Source organism: Asterias rubens, chromosome 7, assembly GCF_902459465.1.
Source record: "Asterias rubens chromosome 7, eAstRub1.3, whole genome shotgun sequence".
In the NCBI taxonomy this organism is placed as follows: domain Eukaryota; kingdom Metazoa; phylum Echinodermata; class Asteroidea; order Forcipulatida; family Asteriidae; genus Asterias; species Asterias rubens.
The window spans coordinates 19105422-19121198 of NC_047068.1; the positions used below are offsets into that span (position 1 = coordinate 19105422).

The 15777-nt window shown below is 38.5% G+C and overlaps 1 protein-coding gene across 1 annotated transcript in view; it reads right to left on the reverse strand.

Annotated features, from left to right (window-relative positions):
- The window catches only part of LOC117292705 (fibrillin-2-like), a 60356-nt gene that overhangs the window by 11777 nt on the left and 32802 nt on the right, over window positions 1–15777 (reverse strand). The window contains exons 57-71 of the mRNA XM_033774845.1: window positions 13916–14029; window positions 13003–13116; window positions 12271–12384; window positions 11811–11924; window positions 11272–11385; window positions 10354–10467; window positions 8624–8737; window positions 6992–7105; window positions 6387–6500; window positions 5208–5321; window positions 4543–4656; window positions 2509–2622; window positions 1990–2103; window positions 1193–1300; window positions 420–533 (exon numbers count right to left, since the gene is read on the reverse strand). Coding sequence (XP_033630736.1) covers window positions 420–533; window positions 1193–1300; window positions 1990–2103; window positions 2509–2622; window positions 4543–4656; window positions 5208–5321; window positions 6387–6500; window positions 6992–7105; window positions 8624–8737; window positions 10354–10467; window positions 11272–11385; window positions 11811–11924; window positions 12271–12384; window positions 13003–13116; window positions 13916–14029 — 1704 coding nt within the window. The remainder of the gene's footprint in view (window positions 1–419; window positions 534–1192; window positions 1301–1989; window positions 2104–2508; window positions 2623–4542; window positions 4657–5207; window positions 5322–6386; window positions 6501–6991; window positions 7106–8623; window positions 8738–10353; window positions 10468–11271; window positions 11386–11810; window positions 11925–12270; window positions 12385–13002; window positions 13117–13915; window positions 14030–15777) is intronic.

Below are 15777 nucleotides of genomic sequence, written 5' to 3' on the forward strand. Positions count from 1 at the left end.
AAACCAAAATAAAGACAGTATGAGTCTATAATATAAAGCCAAGGCTTGTAGAAGACAGCCTAGACAGACAAGCTACAAACAAGGAGACAAGACAAACAGATAACAATATGAGTTTAAAATCAGCAAAAATGTCAAGCAAAAAATGACAAGCAAAAAATTACAAGCAATTATAGATTTAAACAATAAACAATGGAAATATACAATATGCAATAGAATTATGCAAAATTCCAGAATGCAAAGGGAGTGTAAAAAACAGACCAGCTAAATAAATAATAGGAAATAATATCGTTATCCCAGATGTATTAGGATTTCTCTCAACATGAACTGAAAAACAAATATCATCACCTCATCTTTATTGAAAATTAAGTTTAACTTTATTAAAATATATATAACTTCTGAAGGAATAGTTAATGACTTACATAACTGACAACGAATGCCGCCAAATCCTAATGGACAGGTACATAAATATGCATTCAGCAGGTTGAGGCATGTCCCTCCGTTATTGCAAGGATTACTGCTACATTCATCCACATCTGAAAATATTATAAATAACACATTATCATTTTTGTACTGTTCTATAATAAAGATGCAATAAAAGGGATCAACCTGGTGCCCAAACAAGTAGTTATACACCCCAATGGTCATACCTCATTGGCTATAGACCGTATTAATTACCCCTTTGTTGCTTGTTTGGCAAATCACATACATCAATGAAGCATGCAGTGTTCCCCATTCGATTTCTGTGACACACATACGCACACCATCACGCACACGCTCACAGACGCCATGTTGTAGGGCAGGTTTTTGAATGGTGACTTCATACTCAATACCGTCTGTAAGTTACTTGACCAAACAACCAGACAAATGAAACTGCCCAATCCTGGGAGGGCCTGCGGACTATTGAGTGGTCAGGCCAGCCATACCTGCGACCATATTTCCATGTCAAATATTCATTCATACCCCAAACAGTTAAAGACTGTAACACGTTACCTCCCAACATCAAATCCACCATGGACAATCCCATCTCAAACTATAACCATGCACAGAATAGAACTGACAGAAATCTGATAAAACTGTGCGGATGATAATCATGTATACCATGGAAGTGATACAAACATTTTTTAGAGTGCCCTCACGCAGTCAAAAATACACGGGATTGGAGACTTGGTCTGTATGGACATCATGGACTTACCAATTTGACAAAGCTCCCCAGTCCAACCTAGCGGGCATAAACATGTTACAAGATCTCCTCTGTTGTTACAAACTCCACCATTGGTGCAGGCAAGATCGCAACCCACTCCTACAATACAAGGCAAATATAACATTCATGGAAGATTTGGGGTTGAACAAAGAAAAATTTACTAGAGTGGGATTTGAACCAACGACTTTGGGTTAAACATGCCGGCGCTCTACCAACTGAGCCATCTAGCCCTATATTTTGTCAATATCTTCGGTTCGGGGTGGTAGTCAGTAGCCATACACCTGTACTGCCATTTAGTCAGGGATCACACTGAAGTTTACGATACAACCTGGGCAAAGTTTCAAATAATGTTTTTAAAACAGTAGACGTTTATACATTTGCATGGTGGATCAGAAGTTTCAACTTTAAATTTTCCTATTTATAATCTATGAAAAGCAATTCATCATGTTGCGCCATTAATTAATTCATGATTAAGCATGATGTGTCCTGTCTTCTACTTTATTTTATGTACTAGAACAAAAACCTACACAAGTCAAAGTTAGAAGAATTTGAAACTTTGCATAGTGGAAGTATAAATAGACAAGGTTAGCAATAACACCATGTGAAAATCTCTTTTGAGTAGTGAAACTCAATATTCGATCAGTATGCTCTGATCGTCTTCGGGAGAATAAGCATACTGATTGAAACGTTAAGTTGTCAACCACCGGTCTGAAAAGAACTTATTCACATGGTGACACCGCAAACCTCACCTAAGAAATAAAACAATTAGAAAATTGTGGATATTTTACCGTTGGCACAAGTTGGTCCTGAGAATGCCGCAGTGCATGTACATGTATACTGATTGAGAAGGTTAGTACAGGTTCCTCCATTACTACACGGATTACTGCTACATTCATCAATATCTGAAACAACAATAACAAATTATTGAAAATATCAAATAATAATATGCTGGCATTTTATAGAGCCCCTTTTCCGGGGGTTTCCCTGCTCATTTTTGATAAGCAGAACATTTTTAAGTAAAACATTTTTGCTTTAGCAGCTCAATGAAAGTGGGCCCTGGACTTGGGAAAGTACTGAGTAAAAAGTGCTTAAACTGTAAGCGTAAAAAAAAAAATAATAATTTGTTATCCTCGGTGCAAAATTTACATCTATCCGAAGTTGAAAGCTCCTTAGTCCTAGCCTAAGCCAGAAGGTATGGTAACTTACTGAAGCACATTCCTAGCAAAGTATTCCAAGTCCACCTCAATTACTTCTTTGTCACTAAAAATGTCCAGTTGAGAATAGTAACATTGGAGGGGTGCACCTACCTATAGTACAACGGGGGCCTGTCCATCCTGGTATACAGTCACACGTATAAGATGTACGGAGGTTGGTACATACTCCACCATTCAAACATGGACTACTCTTACAGGCATCCACCTCTGTACAAAGATTAACAACAATAAGGTACACAAATTACATCATCTGAATCTGGGTTATAGTTAGCATACACTGTAGCATCCCAATGGAAACATCACACCAACTTTTTGTAGAAAAGACAATGAAGAAATTTCAGTTTTAGACGTGGGAGGAAAACCCCTATAAGCCTTTTTGAGGTTTGGCTACAACACTGTAAAGTTGTGGTAAATTTGTGCATATTGACCATAGAAATAGAACGTATGTTATTCAGTGAAGTGCGCATTTTAGGCGACGCGGCGTTTACACAGAAACCTAATGACTACTAACATGGTGAGCGTGGCATCAGTCGCGGAGTGTGACTCGCGCGTATCACGTCCGCCATACCTCAAAAAGGCTTATTGCTCTGTCACAGCCTAAGTTTTTGCCAACCATAAAACTTTAAACATGTTTGCAGTATAGTTTATTTGATGCCCATTTGAATGTACTACATGTAGTTTACAGAATATTAATAATTATAACACACCTCTTGCTTGTTCTGTATTCTGGTTGGCTGAAACAGGGTCACATGGGATTAACTAATATAGTCTAGTGATCGCGCACGCGTGTTTTGCGGGAATAGTGGTCTTTGAAAATAGTGCCTGGTTACAGTGCCCTCTCTTGACTTGAAACGTGACCAGCAACTACAAAACTTCCTTTCTTTTCCAGATTTTTGTTCTTACATTTCACATGTACATATGACTGAGGTGTGTTATAAGACATACATGTTTATTGACTGGCATAATTCGTTAACTAGTGTCAACTATTCCCCTCGGGCCTGTGAGTGACCAGAAAAGGGGCCTACTGGTCACTCAACGTCCCTCGGAGGGGGGAATAGACGTACACTAGTTACCAGCCCTGATACTTCGGCTTTTAAGGGGCACGGCAGTTTTGCCTTGACTTTTTGTAAAAATTTAGGGCACCAAGGCAATTTTCAAAAATTTGGAAGGGCATCACGGCAATCATAAAAAGTTGCGAAGGGCACGACGGCAGTTTGAAAAAAAACCTCCGAGTTGCCTGTAAAAAATAGTTCTTCCAATTTTTCCATTTTCTAACTGTTACCCAATGAAAAAAAGAAAGCATTCATATAATTCAACAAAATAAAGAACAACTACTTACAATACACAATAAATAATTTTTGTTCATACGTAATCCTACTATTGGTCATGCACGTTGTGTAGTTTTTCGTAGAGACGCTAAAATTCCCACGTAACTGCTCCATTTTGACACGATGTTGACAGAATAAATGCATGCGGTGCGCGACGCCTATGCTGTACATGATGGTACATCACATGTACCAAGCATGGGGAAACCAAGCATGGGGAAACCCACTATCCCAGCATGCAAAGACACGTCGAGTCTTTTTCTCAAGGCGTTTAGCGTTGGTTCGCGTAATTTTACCACTAGAGGGCGTTTAATCTCACGATATCGCTCTGTTCCGAAACGCCCTCTAGCGTTCGATGTTTCGAGTATTTTTTTTGTCGCACGCAAAGAACAACGACTAACGGGCCTGAAATCTGCTGTTGTGCCTTACGTGCGTGAAATTGGGGTATATTTCGTTGCGTGAAATTTACACAGACATCGGGACTTTTTGGCTTATTTTCGAACTTTGACAACGTTGAATATAATTTGTTTTCGGGACGAAGGGCACGGCGGCAATGATGAGAAAAGGGCACGGCAATCATTGCCGTGAAAAATTGTTTTTTTGAAGGGCATTGCGGCAATCGGTAGGGGCAACGACGGCAATTGCCGTCGTTGCCGTCGTGAAGTATCAGGGCTGAGTTACCTCTTTGCCAGTCAATATGTGTATAAAGTTTATTGAATTGAATACAAGCCTATATGATACTGTGACTGAGTTATTTTAGAGATCCATAGTTTCCAACAATAAAGTAATAATAATTCCTTACCTTGTTTACATAGATCTCCTTCGAAACCATCTTGGCAAATACAAAGAAACCCATTGAGTGTCTCTACACACACAGCCTCATTCCAACATGGGTTGGCATCACATAGTCGCACACCTTAGGACAAGAATGGACACAAGTTTTTACAAGTCACTCAGTGACTACTGTTTTGACAAAACACCATCATAATAATATTCGGTTTTTATATAGCGGTTTATACACTAAGTCTCAAAGCGCTTCCAACATTATTACCCTTATCACTGGGCCTGTGCCGCCAAATATGTAGCACACTAAGCTAAACCAACCACAGGAAGATACATGTATGGGCCAAATTTCATAAAGTTCAACTATTCCCTTGCCTGCAAAATATGAAATAAATAAACATAAAAACAAAACTTGTTTCATTGCCTTCTTTTGCCTTAGTCAAACCGTTGATGCTTTCTCTAACGTTGCACCTCGTCTATGGAATTCACTGCTGCTTGACCTCAGAAAAACAGAACAATCTTTCAATCTTCAAACAGCGGCTCAAAACTCAACTCTTCAAACGAGCTTTGAAACCTGCACTTTTTGACTTTGGAAACTAGCCCCCTTGAATGGCAATTTTTTGTCAGATATGAAGTGGTGCGCTTGAAGTGGTGTTTTTTATTTGTCATTATTTATATTCTTACGTGCTTGGCAGACAATTCCTTCCCATTCATCAGGGCAGTCACACTCATAAGATGATCCCAAATTACGGCAAGTACCTCCATTGAGGCATGGTGTAGACATGCAGGGATCAAGTTCTGTAGGAGGCAAGCAAGATACAGGTATTAGATAAGTAGGATTTGAAATTTTGCATGGTGGAAATAGGATATAGTAAGGTTTGCGGTAACACCATGTAATGATAATCTCTAAATGAGTTGGGGTAGTTCTGAAAAGAACTGTTGGCTTCAAGTTCATGTTTAATATGTGGCCATTTTGAATTCCTCTTTTGTATTTTGTGCATGTACTTCTGTGTGTACTCGTCTTTCTGTGATATGAAAATAAATGTTATATGAATGAATGAATGAATGAATGAATGAATGAATGAATGAACTTGACGTTCTGATATGTATCGTCAAACGAGACGTCAAACTTTTCACGTACTTAATTTGGAATTTGAGACGTCAAACTTTTCATGTACTTAATTTGGAATTTGAGACGTCAATTTTTTCATGTACTTAATTTAGAATTTGTTATGGCGCGACTCTGGAGTTCCTGTCTGAAATGGGTGTAAGTTAATCCTAAAGGTGACATTGGGCTTTGGAAATGCCCCGCCCACCAGCACCAATCCAACGTCAATTGTCAATATAAACCTGTTGTTGGGCTGATGTCAGTGTGTTAAGCCCAGGTCATACTTTCCTGCGAATGCAAAGCAAATTTTGACATCACATGGCGGTTTTGGCAGCGAAGGTTTCGCAGGAGTAGAGCAAAAGTCAACTGATGTGACTTATTTGCTGCGAGTTTGTGGCGTCAGGAAGTATGAACCGAGGCTTACCTGGGACTGTGTCATGAAGCGAAGCATTGACTATAGTCCTGTTGACATTGTATGTTTAATTTGATATGTGGTTCTTAATAATGTTCTTTCAATTAATGTGTTTTTTTATATGTATTCACTTGTATATAATTGCTGTGGTTTGACTCATTTTTACATATCTGCTTTGTCATTTTGTCAAATAATCTTTATATTTTTAAATCATTGTATAGTGTATATTTCCCCCCATAACTCTTAATGTTTTTATATGGAGCTGATCAACTCATGTAATTGCTTTTTAAGGATGATTAAAGTTTTTTGAATTGAATTGAACTTTATTGAATAAGAAGCTTACCTTGTTCACAGTTATTGCCAATGTGACTTGCAGGACAAGTGCACGTGTAGAAATTGAAGAACTCATTGCATGTTCCTCCGTTCTGACATGGAAGGGAAAGACACGCCAACATCTCTGAAAAGTTAAATCAAATTTAGTGTCAGTTCAAAAACAGATACTGCATTATAACAATAATATAATGATAATAATAACAATAATAATAAGACTTGTAATGAGCACATATCCATTTATAACTGATAGATTCATGTGTTAGTTCATCGGGTAACATTGACAAATATAGAACAATAACCTACTTGTTTATTTGAAACCAACCTTAAGTCTTAGAATGTACATGTATGTAATAAAGTGTGTACAAATGGCCTCTGAACTTGAAGTGGTTAAAGGCACTGGAGTGGATTTCACAAAGAGTTAAGACTAGTCTTATCTCGACGTCACAACTCTGTTTTCACTGCAATATTCACAAGAGACTTAAGATCAACCCAACTGGTGCGAATTAGTCGTTGCGAATTTGTGATGTCAACATTCGTATCGCATTCGCTTTCGCAAGAAAGTATGAACCGGGCTTTACTCTTGTGGCCTCATTAAGCGGTATTTTTTCTATTTACCTGTTTCACAATTGGCACCAGTCCATCCAGATGCGCATTGACACACGTAGCGTGTAACAAGGTTGATACATGTAGCACCATTCAGACATAGATTAGGCTCACAAGCATCTAACACTTTGGGTTCAAACAGAGGAATATTAATATGAATATTGGTATTCTGCAACAAAGTACACATACGCATCCAATATAGTGAGTCAAAAAGAAGTGAAAAGGGATTCGTGATGTTTTAAAAACAAACAATTGACACTTAAAAGTTCAGTAAAGCACATATGTAACAAGCACTCTCTCCTGCTTATTAGAAGAAAAGAATGAAAGAAATTTATCATTTCTAAGAGGAGTTATGTCCATTTTAATTAAGGTACATGTACTCATTTTGCAAGCTGTCCACGGAATACTTGACAAAACAAAAATAAAGTAAGCATTTTAGCTGTGTACATTCAGTCAAACCCTAACATTCCATAAACAGCTACAAACATGAGTGCCTTAAGTAAAACAGGCATAACTTCTCTTAGAAATGATCAATTTGTTTCAATCTTTTTTTTCAGAAAAGCAGGAAAGAATGCTCGTTTAATATGGGCTTCACTGGGGTTTTGAGTGTCATTTGCTGTTTTGTTTTTAAACCATACATCTTGGTCAACTACTTTTTGACTCACACTGTATAGTAGGATTAACTGTGATGGGGTGGGTGGGATGTGCATGGTAGTGTGGTAGTGGGAGAGGAAAGCCGTATGTAGAATCAAACCTTGGATTCACAACTAAATCTTTGAGTGCCAGCTTTTTTGTGGGTGTGTTTTGAACCCTAACTGCCCAGTTTTTTTTTACTTTATTGAAATACTGTATTCAAAGAATTTAATAAGTTTTTCTAAACAAACAAAATGTATCTTAGGTAGGATTTGAAACTTTGCATTGTGGAAATACGATTTAGTAAAGGTTTGCGTTAACACCATGTAATGATAATCTCTGAATGAGTAGTAAATGAGGGGTACATGTAGTTCTGAAAAGAACTGTTGGTTTCAACTCAACGTTAAGATAAATGTTTCTTTCTGATTTGTGTTGCCTTCGTACATCCCAAAGCAAAGTCAATAGTTTATCTTGAAAATTTCTTTCACCCCATGATTGATGAAGCTTTTTGAGTCCATAAAATAGATCTTACATATACGACTTTGGCACTTCAAGTTACATGAAATAGATTAAACAAGTATTGGGTTGGCAATGAAGAAGTTAAACAGGGCAAGACTCACATGACAAGTGTCTATGCCTAGAAATTTGATGACGACTATAAGTAGACGTATTTTAACACCAATCATTCAACATTTTAGTTTAGTTGAAGTTGTTCATCGTCATCATGTTCATGATGCTCCTTGCAACAAAAAAAAATTCATTATACTAAATGAGCACCAGGCAATGAGTCATTGCGAGATATGTACAATGACTGTCTGGTACATTGACTCGCTGAGTCATAAGTGACTAATAACGCCCTCAGACTTGAGTCAATTGTATGTCACGTTGTTCAGGGCAAGCTCTCACAATTTAGTCACAATTTAGTTTACAGAGAGTAATCAAGATCAATAAACTGTGGCGTCTGAATATAATCGTCAAAAAGAACTGGCATAGTAAAGATTGGTTGATTACCCTGATCACAGTTAGCACCAGTCCATCCTGCTAAGCATGTACATTGGTAGGATACCAGTAGGTTGGTACACACAGCACCATTCTGACATGGATTGGGTATACACATGTCAATTTCTGTTTGATAGATAAATGTGGGTAAACAGGTTACAAATAATAGAGCAATATCCCAATGGGTTTATTAGCTTTGGGTTGAGTCAATAGCCCTACAATGACAAGCAGCAATATACAGACCTGGAATTACACAGAAGCTACAGAGGCCATGGACTTGGTTGTCCAGGGCCCAATTTCATAGAGCTGCTAAGCACAACATTTTGCTTAGCATGAAATTTCTTCCTTGATCAAAACAGGATTACTAACCAAATTTCCATTTGTTGCATATTGCTTGTTACTGGTATGCAGCTGTTGTTTGATTATCCTGAACATCACGTGGAAATTGAATTGGTAATCCTGTTTTCATCAAGGAAGAAATTTCATGCTAAGCATATTTGTGTGCTTAGCAGCTTGGCCTTGCCCTTAAGCCCTTTTCACACTGTATCTCTTATTCCCGGTGAATACAGCCCTTGGGAGGCCCCGGATTGTGTTTTTACCTCACGGTCACCCCGGCGGCTGTCTACCAAAATGGCGCAGCCAAGATTATTCTGATGATGACGCCAGGTGAATTGGGTAAATTCCAAGGGGTTCCAGTTTTCTGTTTCAAAACTAACCCAGGGTTTTACAGCTTACCCCTATTCCAAAGCAGGGGTGGATTTTCCAAACGATATGCCCATTTGTCGGGCAGACCGGGGGAAAACCAGGGGTAAAGCAATCATAGTGTGAAAAGGCCAGTAGTTTTCAACCCCAGGGAAAAGAGTAGGTGAGAAGGGCTATAGACTTTAAGATTTCCAATGGAAGATCCCCTTTGCAAAAAAAAATGGCCCTCCTTCTCAAAGATGAAATTCCAGGTCTGAATATGATAAAGGCAGCCAAAAATTAATAATCTGAAAAAATAAGTTTTAACTCATAAACTCTTGTAAAGGTAAAGCACAATGTAAACTTGCAGATCAGCTGAAATCAAAAACCAATTTAAAAATTAGTCATGTATTAAGCAAATAGTTTGTTAAGTGTGGACTGTACATGATAACAAAAAACTGTAAAAAGAAGCATTTTGCGGAAATGGCCAGCGTGTAGTCATCTTCAGGAGAAAGGTGAACAATTTGAGTGATAATTTTGCATAGGTTACCTTGGTTGTCTGGGAATAGTTTGAGGTTATTCCAAACTGGGTCAAGAGGTGTACAAATGTAATTGTGGTCGGACCAAAACCTGTTGGCCAACCACGCAAGAGGTGGCAGAGCTCCATGTCGAATAACATGGAACTGTTTGGAGTCAATGCAAGTGACGCGTCTCAAGGAACCAAACTCAATCAAGCTTCTTAAGTCTGCTTCAAGACGCACCTTCTCTCATTTTTCTCCCTACAACTGGAATATACTCACCACCTCAATCAGGAAATCTGACTCTCTAGGAAAATTCAAGAAGTGTATCAAACATTATCTATACCCAACCTAATGCGCTGCGTTCTTGACTTAGTGGCGCTTTACAAATGCCTTATATGTATGTATGTATGTATGTTTGTAAGGGACGCCAAGGCACGCAAGGGAGAAAGCAGGTCAACCGAGAACAGACTGGACAAGGGCCTTTAAATTGACATGATGATGATGAATGAAGCCAATAGATTAAGATGCAATAGTGATTACCTCCTTGGCAGAGAGTGCCAGTATAACCAGGAGCGCAGGTACACTCATAGCGATCAGTCATATCCAAACAAGTTGCACCATTCATACAAGGGTTGCTCTCACATCCTCTGTACTCTGAAAGTAAACAATAGAAGACAACAGTTATGTTTTGTGCTTGTCTTGTTGTGGTCGAATAAATAATAACAATAATATTAATAATTCTTCATCTTTGACACAAACTATTACATTAGTCACCGGAGTGTGGGTTCGAATCCCGGTCGTGACACTTGTGGTCCTTGAGCAAGATTCTTAACAATAACTGCTTCTCTTCACCCAGGGGTATAAATGGGTACCTGCGTCAGTAGAGGTTGACGTTGTGTATGAAAAAGCCTTTGGAGCGACAGCTCGGGGCTGTATACTCCCTAGGGAGCTGAGAAAGATTAAAGGGATGTAACTGGCCCAAAGACCAGGGCACATTGATGCGGTTATTGTGAATAGCACTATATAAGAATTTGTTGTTTTACTATTATTATTATTAGATAGATAGATACATGTATAAGGCCAGATGACCATTTCAAGGTGAAGGCTATGCTTAGCTGGTTTAGGCTGTTGACCCAAATCAACTGCCACCAGGGGCACATCAACACATACTCCTTGGCTGAAACAGGAACACCCCCTTCACAGTCCGTAAGGATGTAGGCATAGGCATTATCTACAATAAGTCTGGCTGCATGGTAGAGCAGAATACACTACTTCCCTGTCTTTTATCGAAGCAATAATGGTTAAGTGGCTTGCTCAATGCCACAAGTTTCATGACCAGGATTTGAACCCACAATCTGCTGCTGACAACACCAAAACTTAAGTCTGATGCACTATAAACGATGTGGCAACAACACGCCAAAATAAATTCACAGAAGTATTTTTAAAGTGAAAACCTACCTTGACAGTTAGCGCCGAAGTAGCCCGATGCGCAAATACATTCATAGAAGTCAAAAAAGTTGACACATGTTGCTCCATTCAGACATGGCGTAGATAAACAGACATCGGCACGAGCTGCAGACAAAACAATATGACAATATTTAACCATCTTATGCACTTGCACTTTAAGTAAACCATTTGTTGAATCTTTCAATTTTTTGTACTTTTTTATTTGTCTTCTTCTCATTTATGCACTGAACTAACTTATTTATAACTAGCAGAATGCATTGATATAATAATATACATGTATGTCTGTGAGAGGCAAGTGTTTTTTAGATTAGTATGGTCGACTAAGTTTCTTGGATTAACACGCCATCTTGAATTTAGTTTTTTTTCCCCATATACACCGATGTATTTAAGCAGTGCTAACACACATCAGTGTATATGGGTAACAAAATTCTTTATTCCCAATGCAAATTTAAGCAGTGCTATATCTTAAGCAGGCCAACCAAGAACAGACTGTACAACAGCCTTAAAACCGACATGATGATGATACTTACCTATGGTGCAGAATTGCCCTTCCCAAGGTGTGGCACAATTGCATTGGAACCCACTGGGTTCATCTACACAAGTAGCTCCATTCTCACATGGATTACTGGCACAGTTTACTGTAGCTAGAAAACAACAAAACATAACTAGCAGTGTTAAAATCACTTATTTTTATTCGGATAAAATTAATACATGTAATGGTTACATGAAATTGCTTGTAATATTCATGTTTTTTTTTTTAACATTCAATTTAGTTGCCATAGGCAAAACTACATTGAATTTACAAAATATATATTTAAAACATAAATATTACAGAGAAAAATTGGGTTTGACATTAAAAAACAGGGGCGGAAAAAGCACACAGGAATTCAACTTAAAAATGACAAAAATCGAACGTAAAATGGGAGACAAAACATTTTGCGTGGCAGCAGGTTAAAACAGCGCTCTCTTTTTGTTATGTGACATACGTACATATTTCACAGAAGATTCCAGTAAATTGAGCCGGACATTCACATCGATACCCTCCTTCTATAGAGAAACATGCAGCCCCATTCAAGCATCCATTACCATCGCAGTTGTTGATTACTGAAACAAAAAAATAACACTCAATTATTTATCAGATTTTAAGTAGGATTTTCAAACTTTTGTATGGTGGAAATATAAATACAACCTTGTGATTGCAAGTCCTGCAGTCTAACCACTAGACCAAGGTTAGCTTGGTAGGATTCGAACCCACAACCTTGTGATTGCAAGTCCTGCAGTCTAACCACTAGACCTAGGTTAGCTTGGTAGGATTCAAACCCACAACCTTGTGATTGCAAGACCGGGAGTCTAACCACTGGACCGCAGTTAGCTTGGTAGGATTCGAACCCACATTCTTGTGATTGCAAGTCCTGCAGTCTTACCACTAGACCTAGGTTAGCTTGGTAGGATTCGAACCCACAACCTTGTGTCTGCAAGTCCTGCAGTCTAACCACTAGACCATGGTTAGCTTGGTAGGATTCGAACCCACAACCTCGTGTCAGCAAGTCCTGCAGTCTTACCACTAGACCATGGTTAGCTTGGTAGGATTCGAACCCACAACCTCGTGTCTGCAAGTCCTGCAGTCTAACCACTAGACCATGGTTAGCTTGGTAGGATTCGAACCCACAACCTCGTGTCTGCAAGTCCTGCAGTCTAACCACTAGACCATGGTGACCTTACCTGATTGACAGTTGACTCCTTGGTAGCCTTGCGGACACTGGCAAACATATGCAGCACCAGCCTCAGTACATGTAGCTCCATTCAAACATGGGTTACTCAAACATCCAATGTGGACTGAAACAACAATGGTTCAAAGAGTTATCTTTCATTTAAAGGCAAGTTATTCCCAACATCCACATAAAATGATAGTTGCACTGGGTTCTTTTATATTACACAGCACACAGGGCCTACGACCTTATGTACATACCATCCGAAAAATAATGGTTATAAGTGTCTTGTTTAAGGACAGAAGTGTCACGTCCAGTACTCGAACCCACACTCTGCTGATCAGAAACAAGCTTGTTTTACATGTACCTCGGAACAAATAGTGAAGTTTCATTGGTCAAGAACCAATCACGTGATGTGATACAAAATCGCATGTGCCATGGCTAAGTGCGTGCTTTGCATAACGCACAACACAGAGTAACACAAGTTTTGTTTACCAGTGCACTATACCTTGATCGTTTCCATCGTTGGTCGATTTATAGCGCTTTTTACGAAACAGTAGCGGGTTCGAGGGAACAGTGAAGAATTGTTTCTTATTTCTTATAACTGTTTATCTGCTTATTAAACCACTGCATACTCTGCTGTAATAATGTTTGAAGATGACAATAGAACTTTGAGAAGAGGAATAATAATGTCGACCAAGGTATAACCAAAACAATTGTTGCATGCTGTGATGGGGATCAATGGGTGCAAATGCCACCCCCCCCCCCCTGCCCCTTGCTTCGCCTCGGTTGCCATTTTCCCCCCATGGGTTTACAAAACACCATGAGTGCCGTCACAGCGTGAAACAGTTGTATATTGAGTCCAGTGCCTTTAACCGCTAGGCCACAAAGCTATTAGTTATTATAGTTTGTAGACTAATGCTTACCTTCACAATGAAGCCCAGTGAAACCTGTCAAACAGCTACATGTGTAAAACTCAAAGAAGTTATTACAAACTGCACCGTTGAGACATGGATTGGAGGCACAAAGATCAGTACGTGCTGTAACATTCAAACACAGTGAAAGCACATTTCATTACTCACAAGTATAATGACAGTGTTCCTCAACACAATGACGTGTATCAGGTTTTTTTAGCCTTTGAGAAAGACTCACTTGGGTTGAAACGTCAGGCCATTTACAAATTTGTTTGACTGTATTTTTATTTCATATAAAACACTTGCTGTGAGCATGTTTCTTTCATCAAAATGGCTTCTACCATTCCAAATGCACAAACCCATCCTTTGTGCTTTCAATGGATAATAGTGCAAGAAAGAATGTTACAAAATTTGCACTAACAGGCTGGACCACCGAGGCCAGTGATTAAACTCAGGACAGGACTAGTCCTTGGTCTTGTTTTTTTCAATTCAACATCATTGTCTCAAAGGAATGATGTTCAAATGTTGAGATTGATTTTCACAAATATCTTTCAATCCTGCTGAGTACCAAATGTTTGATCAAATAGAACAGTTTAGGTGATAAAACTTAGACTCTTTCTAGACTCTTTTCATTTTGATTCTGGTTTTATAAATAAAATCCCGTTCCAGTATCGATTCTGCCCTGATGAAGATAATAGAGTAGAGTAGACTCTAGGGCAGCGCGCATACACCTGCAGCGCGAATAAGCGTGCATTTCCATCTCTTGTGGGGGGACAAAACATGCACAAAATGATATGGTACACATGTTTATGCAGCAATGCACACGTGTATACCATCCTTTTGTGCATGTTTTGACCCCCCAAAATGGCATGTGTATGGGCACTGCGCGTGTGCTATGGGTCTATATGAAGACTCAGAATCAGTCAGTATGAGTTAGTCATACAGAAGTGAAGTACACAGTTCTTTTGGATCAATGGGTATACACGTAGTAGTAGGATATAATATTAGAGATAAATACATAGTATACATTTTAACATAAAATACATCACGTTGTCGTGTGCCTGAAAAAAGATGAAACAGAAGTGTGATCCAAAGTTTGTAATCCCCGTTTGTTAGTCAGAATATGGACTGTGTATTTTGTTTAAAAAAAATAACAACAAAGGATTACTCCTGTGGAATAGTCAGAACAGCTCACTGCAGTCTCTTAGATTAAGTCGGTCAATCCTGTTGCCGAAAAACAATCTACAACCAGTACAGAAACGGTTAGTGTTTTATAAACTGATAAAGGCACTGGACACCTTTGGTAATTGTCAAAGACCAGTCTTCTTACTTGGTGTATCTCAATACAAGTTGTGAGATAACTATGAAAGAAAAAACACCCTTGCTTGGTTTCGGGACCTCAAAATCTAATTCTGAGGTATCAAAATCAAATTCAAATATTTAAGTGGAAAGTTACTTCTTTCTTCGAAAACTGCATTACTTCAAAGAAAGACGTTTCTCACAATGTGTTTTACTATCAAAAGCTCTCCATTGCTGGTCACCATGTAAAGTTTTATGCTAATATCTATTTTGAGTAGTTACCAATAGTGTCCAGTGTCTTTAACATTGACTACAAATCAGTGATTATTGCAACAACAATCCTGTATACATGGTATAGCACACATATTGACTGTCCTACATGTATATAGGCTGTCATAAGAACCCTCAGCAACAACCTCAAAAATCAAAATACGTTCGTGAAGACTTTTTTTTCGTACAAGGGGATGAAAATATACCAAACACAAACACATATACTAAACAAAAACAATGGATGTTAAAATGCAGTAGGTGTTAAAACATTTACTGAATATACATGTAAAACACATAAAAATGAT